General features: G+C 37.3%; 1 protein-coding gene and 1 long non-coding RNA gene across 5 annotated transcripts in view; one reads left to right on the forward strand and one right to left on the reverse strand.

Moving 5' to 3' along the window:
• The first annotated feature begins 1,559 nt into the window (after positions 1–1,559).
• Positions 1,560–7,433, forward strand: LOC138030329 (uncharacterized). 3 transcript variants are annotated; one of them, XM_068878898.1, is made up of 6 exons: positions 1,560–1,910; positions 2,979–3,799; positions 3,983–4,148; positions 4,722–4,842; positions 5,522–5,773; positions 6,402–7,433. In XM_068878898.1, exons 2-6 carry the CDS (start codon positions 3,649–3,651, stop codon positions 6,561–6,563), a joined length of 852 nt encoding a protein of 283 aa, XP_068734999.1. In that variant the 5' UTR covers positions 1,560–1,910; positions 2,979–3,648; the 3' UTR covers positions 6,564–7,433. The 3 variants fall into 3 exon arrangements, with proteins under 3 accessions (XP_068734999.1, XP_068735481.1, XP_068734575.1); XM_068879380.1 differs by having other exon boundaries at positions 3,706–3,799; XM_068878474.1 differs by lacking the exon at positions 1,560–1,910 and having other exon boundaries at positions 1,989–3,799.
• Positions 4,307–15,000, reverse strand: part of LOC138032286 (uncharacterized) — a 19,562-nt gene continuing 8,868 nt past the window's right edge. The window contains exons 2-4 of one of the 2 annotated variants that reach the window (XR_011128400.1): positions 7,476–7,519; positions 6,367–6,734; positions 4,307–4,672 (exon numbers count right to left, since the gene is read on the reverse strand). This is a non-coding gene — a long non-coding RNA (uncharacterized lncRNA). Of the gene's footprint in view, positions 4,673–6,366; positions 6,735–7,475; positions 7,573–15,000 lie in introns of both variants that reach the window. The other variant, XR_011128489.1, reaches the window with a different exon arrangement.

Here is a 15,000-nt window from a genome sequence, read left to right on the forward strand (position 1 = left end):
GGATTTTCATCGAACTCCGTAAGTACTGAAACCGTTTGGATGGAGTTTGAAACGCAGTCGAAGGTATTTACTAGTGTATGAAACACAATCCTGTTTTTCATCCGTCAACAACTCACATTATCATGACTGCAGAAGAAATTCACATGAAAAGGTCGTTGCACCTTTTCAGCCTTTTGGACACATTTTTCTGTGAGAGTCCAGGGAAAATGCCATCGTTGAAATCATCTGTGCTTTGTTTTTGCGCTTCCAGTTGCGTTGAAATGTTCAAAGTTATTTCTCAAGCGATATCGATCGAAAACCAACAATTATTACTCGGAATACCTGAAAGGTATCCGAGTTACAATCTCGCTTGTCTGTTTTTTGGACAGTAGAAATTACGGTGCGGTGATTTCTTTGACTCAAAGCAATCCACTTAACAAAACTATACTTTTTCCAACAACAACAAAAAAACAGCCGTGGTGTCGAGTGTCATCGGACGAGGGGATTTTTGCACGCGCGAGGCTCCAAACAGCTTCAGTACTTACGGAGTTCGATGAAAATCCGGATTTATAACATGCGGTGGGGCAACCAAAGCGATGGGAGCTGTAATTAAGGTTTCAGTGTGGAACTTTTAATATCGTTCGCCGATTTAGAAACTCGAACATGACCCCAGGCAGGTATTTGGGGACGAGTCTGGGATTTGTTTTGCTCTGCCCAACTATGGGTACACTCGTAGGTTTGCGCTCACCGTATGGAGGCTCAGTGAACCGTTGACCAGCCGTGTCAAAATTGGTTGTTAGCGAGCCTCGAAGGAGTTTGAAAATTTGAATATTTTTCGCAGTTTCTCAGCAATGGATACTCGCTGGACCTTGAAACTTGGTCAAGGGGAAGTAAATTTATCCGTGTAGCCATCGCCGGAGTTTGAGCGTGACTGATGCCGGAGAAGTGTGAATTTTTTCGGCGAGATCTGAGGTAAGTTAGAAATGAGTTGCCAGCCTTTCCTTTATTTAGGGAAGAGTGACGACTCGAGAATTTGAGAAGTCGCTTAAATCACATTCAATCAGGCAAAAAACCACACAAAAAGCAAGAAATTCACCATGACAATAAAGTACGGCTTTTTTATTGAGAACTTTTGCGGGTAAATATCATTTTCAGTCTGTTATCGAGATTCCCATACAAATCCTTATAATTGTTTACCTTCCGACTCTGGGCCGCCTGTGCCTTAGCTAGCCGTCACAGTTTTTTTCTGTGAGGTTCGACAAGGACTTTTAAACAATTCAGTTTTAAAGCTTACATATGAATCGTAGGCGAACTGACGTGTTGGACGTAGGCGAACCGACATTATACGTAGGCGAACAGACAGTAGGCGAAACGACCCGTAGGCGAAACGACCGGTTACCGATCCTGCAATACTTGAACAGCGTCCCCATCTGCCTTGGATTTATTCTTGAAGAAGATCATTCCATTACCAGCCTTTCCCATTACACAGTTGGTCATCTATAAACCGACCTTTCAGACCCAGCAAAGCAGCAGCAAAGCGGCCAGAGGCAAGAGTATATTCAGGTTCCTGTCAAGTCCTTAGCAATTCTGGAGAAAATTGCAGAAATTGTGGGAGGTTAAAAACTGTTAACTCCCAAAGGAACCGTTCAAAGAGGGAGTCCATTAAACCTCAACGCAACAATCGGTTTCTTTCGAGGGAGGAGTTGCTTGAAGAAAAAAGGGAAGAGCATTACAAAAGAGAACAAATGCGGAACTGAGGGAAAACTATTGGCGAGAGAAATTCAATAGCGAAGCTATAGAGGTTGACGAGGTGGACCATGCTGACCTTATAAGCAAAAAGAAGATGTCCGCGATGAAATGGCATGCCTTTGGGAGCAGCAAAGTAAGATCCTGCAGACTACGAGCAAGAACGGCCACGGGTGGCATCCAAAGTAAGTACCCATGTCCTCTCTTCCATTTACCAAGACATATAGCAACTGACTTCAAATACTCCCAGTTAATTGAAAACAAACTTTTAATTACTAATCTACAAATGTAACTCTCAACTTCTCTAAACATCATTAATCAGGGTAAACATATATTACTAAAATGTTATTTTCCTCTTTTTCTATATGTTTAAGCCTTCAAATAGAATGCTAAATATATTCAGCTCTTAATATAGCAATACCGTACGTTTGTTAGATACTGTGGAGAGGAATTTCAATTGAGTGTCAAAAGTAGCTTCACGTTTGCTTTGGTTTTGCTTTCCTCGACCCTATGATTGGTTTGCAAAGTTCACTCCATTTTGTCAACAAATGAGAAGCCAAACCAACATTTATCATGCTTGGACACCTGCGTTTTCCCGTGCTTGACACAGGATACATGTATTTGCTTCAAGTTCTGATTAGCGGATTGTGCAGTTTGCATCTGTTGTGATTGGCCAGAGAAATTACTTTTGTTTTGATTTTACAACACTCAGTTGAAAACTGCTCAAACACACTAAATATTGTTTACTCGTAACTATTATGTAACTTTGGTCATTTCAGAACTTGTGATCTCAAGCAGTATCAACGTCTTTAATACAAATGAATAAGTAAACAGAATGTGATAACAATTTTAACTTTAAAAACTATATATAATGTTGAAGGATAATTCAACTATGTATAGATTTATACTGCAAGAATCCACATGTTCTTGACCCACTGCGACAGTTAATTACACTGCCAAGCAACAAAACAATCAGGTAAATAACTAAGATTAAGCTCTTTTATGCCCCGATATATATAGTGCACAGTATCTAAAGTGTATACATATTTCACTATGTGATGAAAAACACACACAAGTCAAAAATATTCAACAAAATTATTAAAGACAATTTAACAAGGCTTGTGATTCAGTACCAGACAAGCATAAAAGTGAGGTGAATATGTAATCTGGTACCTAGTGTTACTGTTTTGAAGCAATGTTCAATCTACAACTAACATTCTATTACCGGTATATGCATTTCATTCTTACTTCAGAATGTACAAAAATTGAGTTGCAGAGCAGAATAGCTGGAATGATGCACTACTTGAATGGTGTGTGATGGAAGCAAAAAAACATAATTTAAGAGAAGAGGAAAGAAAATCATTATACATTATACCTGAATTTTCATCTCATCGATGACAAATCCTCCCAATCGGTAACATAGATGCATGTATGTTCTAGATACAACAGAAATTTTACAAATAAATAAACTTTAATAATTATATTGTTGAGCACTTTTAGAATTAAGATTGAAATAACAATTTGGTCCTTCAACCCCAAAGCTTATCTCCACTGTAAAACCAATAAACCTAATTTTTCTTACTTTCTCATCTGAATCTGCACATATCAAAGACATTTCCCCTAAAAAATGTTATTTGCAAAGAAAAATTAACTTCAATTCATTGTTTGCATGCTATTCAATCACTCGAGTGATTACTTTCTGTTTCATACCAGCCCCCTTCTGTCGATGAAACAAAAGAAATAAGGACCAAATAGTGTTTTCTGCAAATCAAACACTTTTTCTTAAAATAGGTTCTCAAAGGTGATGTGTAGATTCAGGCGAGAAAATTTAAAGAAAAAGTATTTGCTATGTACAGGGGCCTATATACAATTGTTGTAGAAATCATTTGATATCATTCTTTGTACTGACATTTTATCAACAGCATGATGACTGACTGTTCAGTATGGGATTATAAAGTTTTATGTACCAATTTTTTTCAGGAAAACCTTGAGATGGTGATCAAGAATGGTCAACATAAACTAGTTGGTTTTGTAGAATTGGGTGCAGCCGACGATCACATTAAAAAAATCATAGGTGAGATTTTTGCAATAAAACTATTCAATTGAGGTGCAGTTATGAAAATGTTTACTTGTGACTTGATAATATCGGTGTAAACAAATTTCCCATGTACTAATTCACTCATTAATTAGTAGTTCATTTTTTCTTTGGCAAAAATAGGTCAACAATGCCTCTGCTTTGTTTGTTATTTATTCACAGGAAACGAGGAACCATCCCTTGCAACTCACGTGCTTCAGTTCATTTTCCTAAGTGATGCTGGGTTCAGATTTCCAATAGCCCAATTCCCATCGGGCCACTGCTCCCCGACTGATCTGTACTTACAATTCTGGAAGGGGGTTCAGAAAATGACTGAAACAGGATTTACGTAAGTGCCTTTTCTTTTCCTTCATTTCTTGATACTTAATTATCTCATAATTAAGTATTTATAAACCTGTAACTGACTTATTCTAACTAACCCTTGATGAAGAGTCATTGTAAAATCTTGAAATAAAGTACCATTTCCTAAAAATCACCTTCTGTTATCCCTGGATAGTATCCAGCCACATGAGTGACTTGATTTTAATGAAAGCAAATTGTACTTTAATATATACGTTAATAATGGGAGAACATTTTGCAATAAATTGATTGTCCAAATTAACATTCATTACCTTAATAGCTTTTGGACTGCCTTTTCAGGTGGTTAGGTTTACACCTTAAACTTTTGCTATGGTTATTTCAACTCAAAACTGTTTTTCAAAACCTGAAGTGCATTCCTTGCATGTTCCGTTGCATGCTATCCATGTACTGAAATAATACGTAATAACAAGGAGCATCCTCAACAGCACTTATTATTGGTTGCCTGAGAAGGCTCACAGCCGGCAAATCCACATTTCGTCTTGCAACATGGAACTGAAAGAAAAAAGTTCACAGACATTTACCAATACTGTTTTGTTCACAGTATATACTGGTGTATCCTTGATGGGGCAGATTGTCACCGCCAGTTCATCAAGCTGCATTTTAAAGATGATCCAGCAACTGCAAATTTTATAACAAGAAATCCTTACACAGGAGGATCAATGGTATTTATTATGGATTGTAAGATACATGTAAATTCATATTGTGCTTCCTTGAAAAAACATGTGAATTACTTTATGGACATCATTAAAGACAAGTTAGAAATAAAAAAGCACTATAAACACAAACATGTCTGCACGGAATAAATAAATGACTGCCTTGTTTTCCCAAGATTGACGGATTTAAGAGAAGTTCAATCTGGATTTTACTGAAGGCTGGATTATATAACTATTCAAATGAAATTCTTTAGTACTTGAAAGTTTTTTAAAATAATAATTTGAAATGGCATGTTATCTAAAGACAGTGTGTACTGATACTGTATTTAACCAAAATTTCCTTTTCATGAATTATTTAAATCATTCAGTTAACCAAAATTCATACTCATTAGCAATTTTTGTGTCCAAAGCTTATCTCCCCCAATTAAACTAAAAAACATTCTCAGGACTAGTACCTATATTATTTTTGATGAGTACCCCCACTCCCTCTACCTAGGCTAGTATCCTTCTAGTCTGAGTGCTTGGGTACTATTAATAATATTTTCCAAAAACCTGTAATTGGACCAGAATCAAATAATCACTAATCAACTTTTTTTTAATTGGCTTCTTTCTGACAGAGAAATATATTCATTTTAGACCTTTTAACTAATTATTTTCAACTAAAGAAATGATTTTCCTTCTCTTCTAGCATAACTTCAAGAAAATCCATAACAATGTTGAAAAGAGCAATAAGGCAAAAAAACCAAGATGCTTGAAATTTGAGGGCAAAAGCATCCTTTGGAAACAGTGGAAAGATGCCTTCAACTGGAATCAGTCCAGCTTTTCCCTTCCTTTACATGAACGTCTCACAATTGCACACTTTGAATTGGATCCAGCTTCAAGAATGAGAAACCATTTGGCTGAGGATGTTCTTGACAAAAAAAAACTATTTATGTTGCAGGTAATAGTCTTAAGAATGGCCTTAATAATTTTAAAGAAAACGACAACACTCTTAAATTTGCAAAACATGTTTCGACAGAAACTTCTGTCATCTTCAGTTGATAGATTTACAAAGCGTTATAATTTTTAATTTTTTAATTTTCACATTGCCACGTTTTATGTACATTCCGTTGTTACTAATGTAATTAGCATTTTTCCTACTTATAAATTCAACTTCTAACGCTTTGTAAATCTATCAACTGAAGATGACAGAAGTTTCTGTCGAAACATGTTTTGCAAATTTAAGAGTGTTGTCGTTTTCTTTAAAATTTTAACTTGCCTGCTGTCATCAAGATCCTTTGGCCTTAATAATATTATTAAAATAAGTTTAAAGTCCCTTATATCACCATCCATTCCACAAAGAAGTTGAAGCATGTCTACCTTCGAGGTGTATAAACTAATTAATGTTTACTCTTTCATTACTCTAAAATTCTACATACTGTGTCATTGGGTAAAGGGGCAAATGGCTAAATTACCGTAAAAAGCTTAATTGGACGCTTTGTTTACATTAAGTTATATTCATTTTTACAAGAAATATGTTGATTTGCAGCATACCTGTTACTTTAAATTGACATTAACTTCCTCTGCAGAGTCATCGAGATCACATTATCACATCAACTGACAACCAAGACCAGGAAGATGGAATTCCATTGGACTCTTCGCTTAGACTCCTCGAGCACACTTCAGAAATTGTTGACCTTGTCAATTCCGAGTGTCCAATTACATGTAGCAACATCAATGACAACGGTTGAAAAAGTTAAACATCTTCTACACATTCTTGCTGTCTTGGAAGGAGGAAGGTGCAAATGACAGTGCAGCATTTATATCCAGCAAGCTCTGGTTTGACCTACAGTCCATATGTCTTGGTTTTGATGCACTGGTACAGATTAAACTCAAGAATTTCCCACAGTCCAGCATTAAACCTGCAATTGTCAATCAGGATTGTGTTGAAAATCACTTTTGCCAAGTGAGATCTTGCAATGGGCAAAACAATAACCCAACTTACAATCAGCAGCAATCAACACAAAATGTTATCAGTAGAAAAAGCAATGTTGGATTAACCTCTGGGAATGACTCTACTTGCTCTTTGTATTATATAGCCAAGCAATCTTAAGGAATATTTGATTAGGTATGTGAATATCACACTCTTTAATTACATGTACATGTAATTTAGTGGCTGAATAACACTTATTTAGTGATGAAAATAGACTAAGTAGTCTTTTCTGTAGCACTATGGTAGTGAGAGCGGCTAACACAAAGACTAAAAAGAGTCATCTCTTTTTAACCAATATGAGAACCTTTTCAAAACCAACCATGACAACTTTTGCATCTGTTTCAAGCATGCCACATGAAAATATTGGATCATATTTATGAAGAATCCTTTCCTTAGAGCAGTCTATAACCATGAAGATATCTCTGCATTTTGTAAATAGCTAATGTCCATAGTTTTCATAACGCTTGGAATGATGAAACAATCTCCCCTAGCACTTACTTCAAATGTTAAAAAATAGGCACAGTTTGGAGGAATTTATTTAATTTCTTTGTAAAATTTTAGAGTAATTTTTTTATATTACTTTGTAGATAGAGTTTTCCACAATAAAAGAAAAGCAAGGACTGATTAACATAGCATAGTGTCTATTCATGTACATAATGTAAATACTTACCTATTTAAGCTCCCCTTTCTTTCAACACTAGACAGGTGGATCCTCTGTACAATGTATAAAAGATGATGAGCTGACAATGTCTGTGTGAACTTTATTCCTTAATTAATGTAAGATTTTATTGATGACATTTAAGATTCTATACACATCTAAATACACTGGTATGAATGAGATTTAAGATAGTTTTGACAGAAATAATTATCCCATGTCAAGGAGATGGAAGGGAGAAAGAGCAGGGGCCCGTTTCTCGAAAGTCCCGGTAACTTCTGGGCCCATTAACTTATCAGGGCCGTTATCTGGAGAATTTATCGGGCCCGATAATGCAGTTCTTGAAGCACCCGTAAACTTTCCCGGTGATATCCAGGGCCGGTAAAATAAGGGACGGTTACCAGGAGAGGTAGGTTCATATTATTTATACATGTAAGTGATGGGGAGGTGGAAATGAAGCCTTGTTGCTGGATCAAACAAAATATGATCATACTAAGGGTTAACAAAAAAGAAAAATCAAGGGGCCTACAATTGACTTTCGTTGTCATGTTATCATAGGATATCATAGGTTTGTCAGTAAAATGAATTCAAGAAATCCAGTACTACAGATTTTGTATGTGAATGCAATCCAGCCGTTGACTTTGGTATCATCAGAGAAAGATGTAAGCTGTGTGAGTTTTTAGGGTTTTTGTGTTCTGGTCAGGTGACTTTCCAAATATGGTAACAATGACTGGTGAGAGTTAATGGCACCAGCATGGCAACAAATGGCCACAGTCTAAACCAAGGATAGGAAAGAAGTTATGATGATTAGAAGTCATCCACAGCAACCGTTTTCCAGTTAGGGCTCTTCCCCTTAAAATAATTGAAAGCATTCATAATTTTAAACAATATTGTTCCAATTTTATTCGGGTATTCAGAGGTATTCACATAGGGACAGTTGATCATTGCTAGGGACAGATGATCGATGCTAGGGAACCCGGCCTGAAAGCTGGGGTGAGCCCGGTTTGTGGCCAGGCTTTGGCCAGGTTGGCCAGGGGATAAAAAAAAAACAGGGAAGCTGCGGTCACAGGGCCAGCCTGCCCTGGCCTCACTGGGGTTGGCCAGGGCCAAAACTGGAAAGGAAAAGCGAAAAAACAAATGGCCTGGAAAGGCCATGGCTGGCCAGGGTCAAAACTGGCAAGTCAAGCCTTGCAAGGAATTTACATGTATTAGCAGAAAATTTAAAGTTTGGCCTGCAATACAACTTATAGCACCAGCCGGGCCCCCTGGGGCTGGCCGGGGCCAAAAATTGATCAAGCTTGCCAAAAAACCTCGGCCAGCCTGGCCAGGAAGACACTACCATGTCAATTTTAATAATTAATTGCAATTAATCAAAGACAGTTCAATTGAGCCCAACAACCCTTACCAAATCTGTTGATATGGGCCATATATCGCCCAAGTATGGAGATAATATGGCATAACCTATGGGCACTCCATGGCAGGGCTCAAAATTAAAAAAAATGTCAGGTCGCCATAGAGAAATATAGTCGCCAGATGCAAATTTTAAGTTCCCCGCTTACTAATTTATTTTCCATGCTGATATACGTCGCACGTGTTCGCGCGGAACCACGCGAAAGTCAATCACTTTCGTTCAGCGGTCTTTTTGCAAAATTCTGCGCCTGCGGTTCCAAGACAGAAACTGTGATGGAGTTGCAGAAATATTGCGAACAGAAGTAGGTAAAGTTTGGAGGAAATGTGGCTTTTTAAATGCAATTTGGCCCATTCTTTTACGACGAACGCAAAGCAAGACAAGATAAGAATGTTTATTTTAACTTTAATGCTTTATTCTCCATATAAATCATGCAAAATTCAGGTCGCCAAAGTGGCGACTAAACGACAATTTTAGTCAACAAGCAAGTGCGGGAGACACTAACTTGTAGGGGGTTCTGGGGGAATTCTCCGCCACAAAATTTTGAAATCTTGAAGCTTGGAAATGCCATTTTCAGCATTTTCGACGAGGTATCAAAAAACTAAACATGGATCAACCGTAAAATGACAGATGCCTTACTTCTTATTTGTTATTTGATACATACATACCTTCAACCGACAGGCTTTGCCTGCCGTAGAACAATTTCATACATGAAAATCCAGCCAAAGCTCAAATTTATCCAATCAGATCGCAGTGATAAGCAATGCGAATCTCCATAACAAAAACAAACGGTCGAAAAGCCTGTCGGTTGAAGGTGGGCCTTTAATACATATATTCCAGCCTTACATTATTTTCTGTCTCTGTCCTTCCTCATAGCTAGCTAGATTTTTTCAATGTGCATCTTTTCTCTCATTGGCTGCACCGTATTCTTCTGCACTTCACAAGTTTGTCTCTTTATCTGGTCCTTTAATTTAGCTCTTCATTCTTCCCTTGGAGAATTTGTTTCTCCTCCTTCCGTTGTTCGTTCCCTGCCACAAGCTCCGGTGAAATGTTCTCGCGTTCTTTCTTCAAGATTTGCAGTTCTTTGTGTAATGCTGATTTTCCTCGTTGATTATCTTCGCCTATCTCTTTAATTCTGTTGTTCAAGTTTACAACTTCCCTCTCCAAATTTTGTTTCTGCTCTCTCATTGAATCCCTCACACTAGCTATCAAATTTAGTTTTTGTTGCTGTTTCTCACAGCGAGAACAAGACTCATCTGCAAGATCAAAAAGTTAAAAAAAGAACATTACTCTCTTGGCATACATATGATGAGGAAAGAAAAAACAGTGTCCTTCTTGGCTGTTGCTTACTCAGTTGTGGATACTCAGGTACCAATAAGCTACAACTGACTCGTGGATTCAGCTAATCCAGCTTTCGACAACAAAAAAATGACTTACAGAGGGGTTAATTTAATTTTTTGTTTTTATTATCCATTGTCTCACCACCTTGAATAAGATCGGCGAAGGATCTACAGTAAATTTTGATTTTGGGAATCGTGCAATCCACTAAATTTACTGTAAAATCTTCTGTAGGTGGTAACACACTCTGTTTGCAGTCAAGTTTACTACTTCGGCACTTTTTCTATTAGAAGCAATTTACTTTTTGCTTAACGCTTTGTTATCTCTGACATTACATGAAAAAAGCAATAAAAGATTATGTTTACCATGTCTTATGCCATTTGTAAAATGACAGCCATTGCCTCTTCCGACCAAGATACATTGGTGCCATAGGCAGAGCTTTTTAAAACTTGCTCAAGGTTTTTTTTTTTAATAAGTGTGATCAGATAATGAAACTGTACTGAGATGGATGAGAAATCGTACATTCAGTGATCCATCCAAGATTGTATAGCCTATACACCTTATTCCAAAATGGCCGTCATTTAAATATCTTTTGTTTTTATTCATATTAGCCCTTGATGCCTCGTTCTTGAGCTGAAAATTCAAAAGAACATTTTGTCGTGAACGAGGCATCAAGGTCTAATTTCAATAAAAACAAAAGAATATCTAAATGGCGGCCATTTTGGAATAAGGTGTATTCTGTGCGTGATATTGAAAGGGTGCAAATGTTATGTTGAAAATAATATGCACATACTGCAAACATACATCATTATTGCAACTCCCAATGTGGGCTTTTCAGGCATTATACTTGTATAATGCAATATGCATAATTATTGTGACCTCTCACAGGAAAACGTACACTAACGACTTTCCAGGAAACGGGTTTTTCACACGGCTCCCTCACGGGTTGCTCACGGCTTGAAAAGTAGAGTGAACGAGTGGCACTGCACGACTAAACGGGTTCTCAGAAATCCCACACGAGTGGTCGAAAATTTTACACGGCTTCCAAACAATTATGTAAACATACATATGTGTCTTTGTTCTGAGGGTGGAGGACTTTTTATTATTTGAGTGTCAATGGATTTAGCACTAGAGCACTAATTGGGAACATTCATGAAATGAACTCAAATCAAATCAAATATTGGTTTTTGTGGACAGGGAAAACCAAAGTACCCGTTGAAAAACCTCTCAGAGCAGAGAAGAGAACCAACAAACTCAATTCACATATGACGCAGAGTCTGCATGCGAATGGAACCCGTGTGCGTACCTTGTTTATTAAGTTTTTTGCTTAACTCTCCAACTTCCTCCATAGCTTTCTTTTTTCCCTTGCGCACTGCTTCAAATTTTAATTCAACTTCTTTTCTGTTCTTTCTTTCATCTTCCAACTCTTTGTGGGTTTTCTTCAAGGCCTCGTTTTTCCTTGTTAGTTGTGTGTTAAGTTCATTGATTTTGCATCTTTTCTGCTCTATTTCATTCCTTAGCTCTTGGTTCTGGTTTTGGAGAGTTGTTTTCTCTTTAACTTGTTTCTCGGTCTCTTTTGTAATCCGCCCAATTGATTCTTGGAGATCTTTGTTCAAGTTTTCCAGATATCGCTCTACTTTTTGTTTTTCTTGTTTACGATATTCACTGAACTCTTTAATTTTGTTGTTAATTTCCAGAACGTCCTTCTCCAACTTTTCTCCCATTTTTACACAGCCAGAACAAGACTTATCTGCAAGGTCTAAAAAAAAAACCCCTTACATTCTAATTGGGGCAAACGCCATCTTAGGAAACCCAGGGGCAGTCAGTTAATAGGGACGGATTAAATACCCGACGAAATTGTTCGAGATTTGCAAAAGAGCATGCTGCCGTGAATACTACGGATAAATTAATTGAATGAGCAAGTGAGCAAGCCAAAGATTACGAATAATAATAATAATAATAATAATAATAATAATAATAATAACAACAATAACAATAATAATAATAATAATAATAATAATAATAATAATAATAATAATAATAATCGGTCCGGGCCATAACCATTTCTGGATGATGTCACCAATATGGGTGTCGTAGTGGGACCTCGACTGAAACTCATTCATTACTCTTGTTCGAGCCCTAGTGACTTTGTTCCGTAACCACATCCCATGAAACTTTGCAAAATTGTAGACGATAAACAAAAATACACAACAAGCAAAAAATTGATGGCGACTGAGGTGATGAGACAGAGAAATTCAGGTGAAAAGGCGGGTGAAGGCAAAGGTCTTGATTGAGGAATAACCTCTCTTTCGTTGAAATTTTCAGGTATGTACCGGGTAACATTTTTTTTTATTCCTAAGAAAATCTTTTAAAAAACTAGAATAAATTTGCTTCCAATTGCCAAAATTGCAGTCAAGTGCACGGAAGTTGAAAGTCTATTAGTGTGCAAAATACTAGGTCGATTCCCTTGGAATGTGTATTCACACTTTCCAAGCCGAGCGACTTGGAGTAATCCCAAAATAATTACAGTAACGGGAAATAATATTTTTAGACAATGTTCTTGTAGCCGTCGTCACCGTTCTTGCTTAAGGTCCCTACCAACTCAGTGTGGCCAACACATCACGCATGCGCACAACCACCCGGTCAATTAGTAGCCATGGACAGCTGTTTCGGCCTTGCTGGGCCACATCAGCATGGTTGTGCGCATGCGTGATGTGTTGGCCACACAGGGTTGGTGTTAGCGTGTCACCTTGCTTTTGTTGTTTTCGACTATCAAATTACCACACAGATAATAAAACGTCTCCCTTCCCCTTGGCAGAATTTCTACCATTTAGGTAAACAAAGTAGTTGTAAGAATAAATAACCTGTGAGCTATGCTTTTACAGTAGGTTTGTCTAAATCTATTTAGTATTTACGAAAACAGTGGATAGCGTTGAACTTGCACGGGATTTCAGTTCGAAAATATTGTAACCGTTGCAGGAACAAATGAGGTGAAATCATATTTTTGTGCCATATTATCTCACTGTTTTAGTACTATTTACTATATTATTAAAAACTGGATCATTGGATAATGTAATTTGAGAGTTTTGATTGGCTAAGCCATCATGGGTTATGAGCCATTATACCATGATCTACAAACACGGCAAGCATATGTGTGATTTTTTGGGCCTTTTTATTTTTATTGTAGTCTAGTTTTCTATATTTTGGGGGAGTTTTTAATAAAACAATTATTCCACTCACACTTGTTGGATATGAGATGATTATAGCCAACTCGGCACTACGCGCCTCGTTGGCTATCTATCATCTCATATCCAACGTGCACTCATGGAATAATTGTTAACTATTCACCATTGTCGGTGGCTAATGGTCAACAATTCATTCAACAGATACAGAGAGATTAATTAATAACATTTTATATCATAACCAAATCAATGTATACGCTCTGATTGGTCAATCAGCTAAGTTTTATTGTGCCAGTAAACTCATGGAAAAATGGCGCATCTTCTGAATTATTATATAAAAGCAATAGACCACAGGTTTCTATGGTTTATAGTCATGATAAACCACTTGGGATGTTGGAAGAACTCTATATGCCAAACAACGTTACAGCTTCTGACGATACCATCATATGGAAATAACGTGCCCAACAAACGAAACGGTACTCGGTAGTACTTTAGACTAAATGACATTTGCACTAGAAAGCGAAAGAAGCTTTAATGTCACTCTCCTTCACAGAAAACAGAACACTGTTGAAACTGGTAAATCACGCGTACACTGAGGAAGGCTAAAAGATATGAACGACATGACATTTCTCCCCCCAAAATGGAGTTGAACATCACTGATTATACATGTAGTTACTTTAGTGATCATTGTGTTTTAAGTCTTACTTGTGTTTGCAATTAAATGATCAACTAGAAAGGACTGGTTCACTTTTCGTAATGCATCTATAAATGCGTCAAAAGCATGTGGCCCTCTCCTAGGTAAAATATCTAACAGTTTGTCAGCCTTTCTCGATCTTGCATCCTCTGGCAATTGTTTAATTTCCTCGATGTCCTCCTCGCTTAGAATGGTGGTCAAATGTGGTAATAACCTGTCGGGTTCAAGGTCTCTTCTGAGAATGGCCCATTTCTCGCGCAAGATTTTACGGTGATTGTTATTCATCTTGTGATAATTTGGTACCTAGGCCAGTCTTTCCTGCCGCAAGTGAAGAAATTAGTTTCTCCTGCAATAACAAGCAAATTGTTTTAAATGTTACCAAGGTTATTGACTTGTTGGAGCGACTTTCGTATGACCTTGAAAAAGCACAGGTAGCCCAAGCCCGATATATGAGCAGCTCTTTAGAATGACTTTGCATTGTTACGTGACTCGAGCAATTTGCATATTTGTAAGGACTTGTATGGGGAAAATAACAATTGTTTCTGTCACCTATGAAAATGTAGCGATTTAAATAAAAATCGTCTCCTGTAAATCGGCTCAAAGACCACACAGGAGGGAAAAAAACACTCGACTAAAGTAAGGTAAGACGGTCAGTGTAAAACGCAGACTGCAGACCGGGGGTAAAATGCAGACTGCAGACCAGGGATACAATGCAGACTAAGGGTAAAATAAATATTTATAATAAAAAATAAAAAAAACAAGTCATAAGCATAAAATAAAGAGTGTTAGATAGACAATCCTGTTTTACATCTGTCGACAACTCACATTATCATGACTGCAGGTCGCTGCACCTTTCGGGGACTGCTGTTAAGAGTCCACGGAAAATGCGATCATTGAAATCATCTGTGCTTTGTTTTT

This window comes from Montipora capricornis, chromosome 1, assembly GCF_036669925.1.
Source record: "Montipora capricornis isolate CH-2021 chromosome 1, ASM3666992v2, whole genome shotgun sequence".
Classification (NCBI taxonomy): domain Eukaryota; kingdom Metazoa; phylum Cnidaria; class Anthozoa; order Scleractinia; family Acroporidae; genus Montipora; species Montipora capricornis.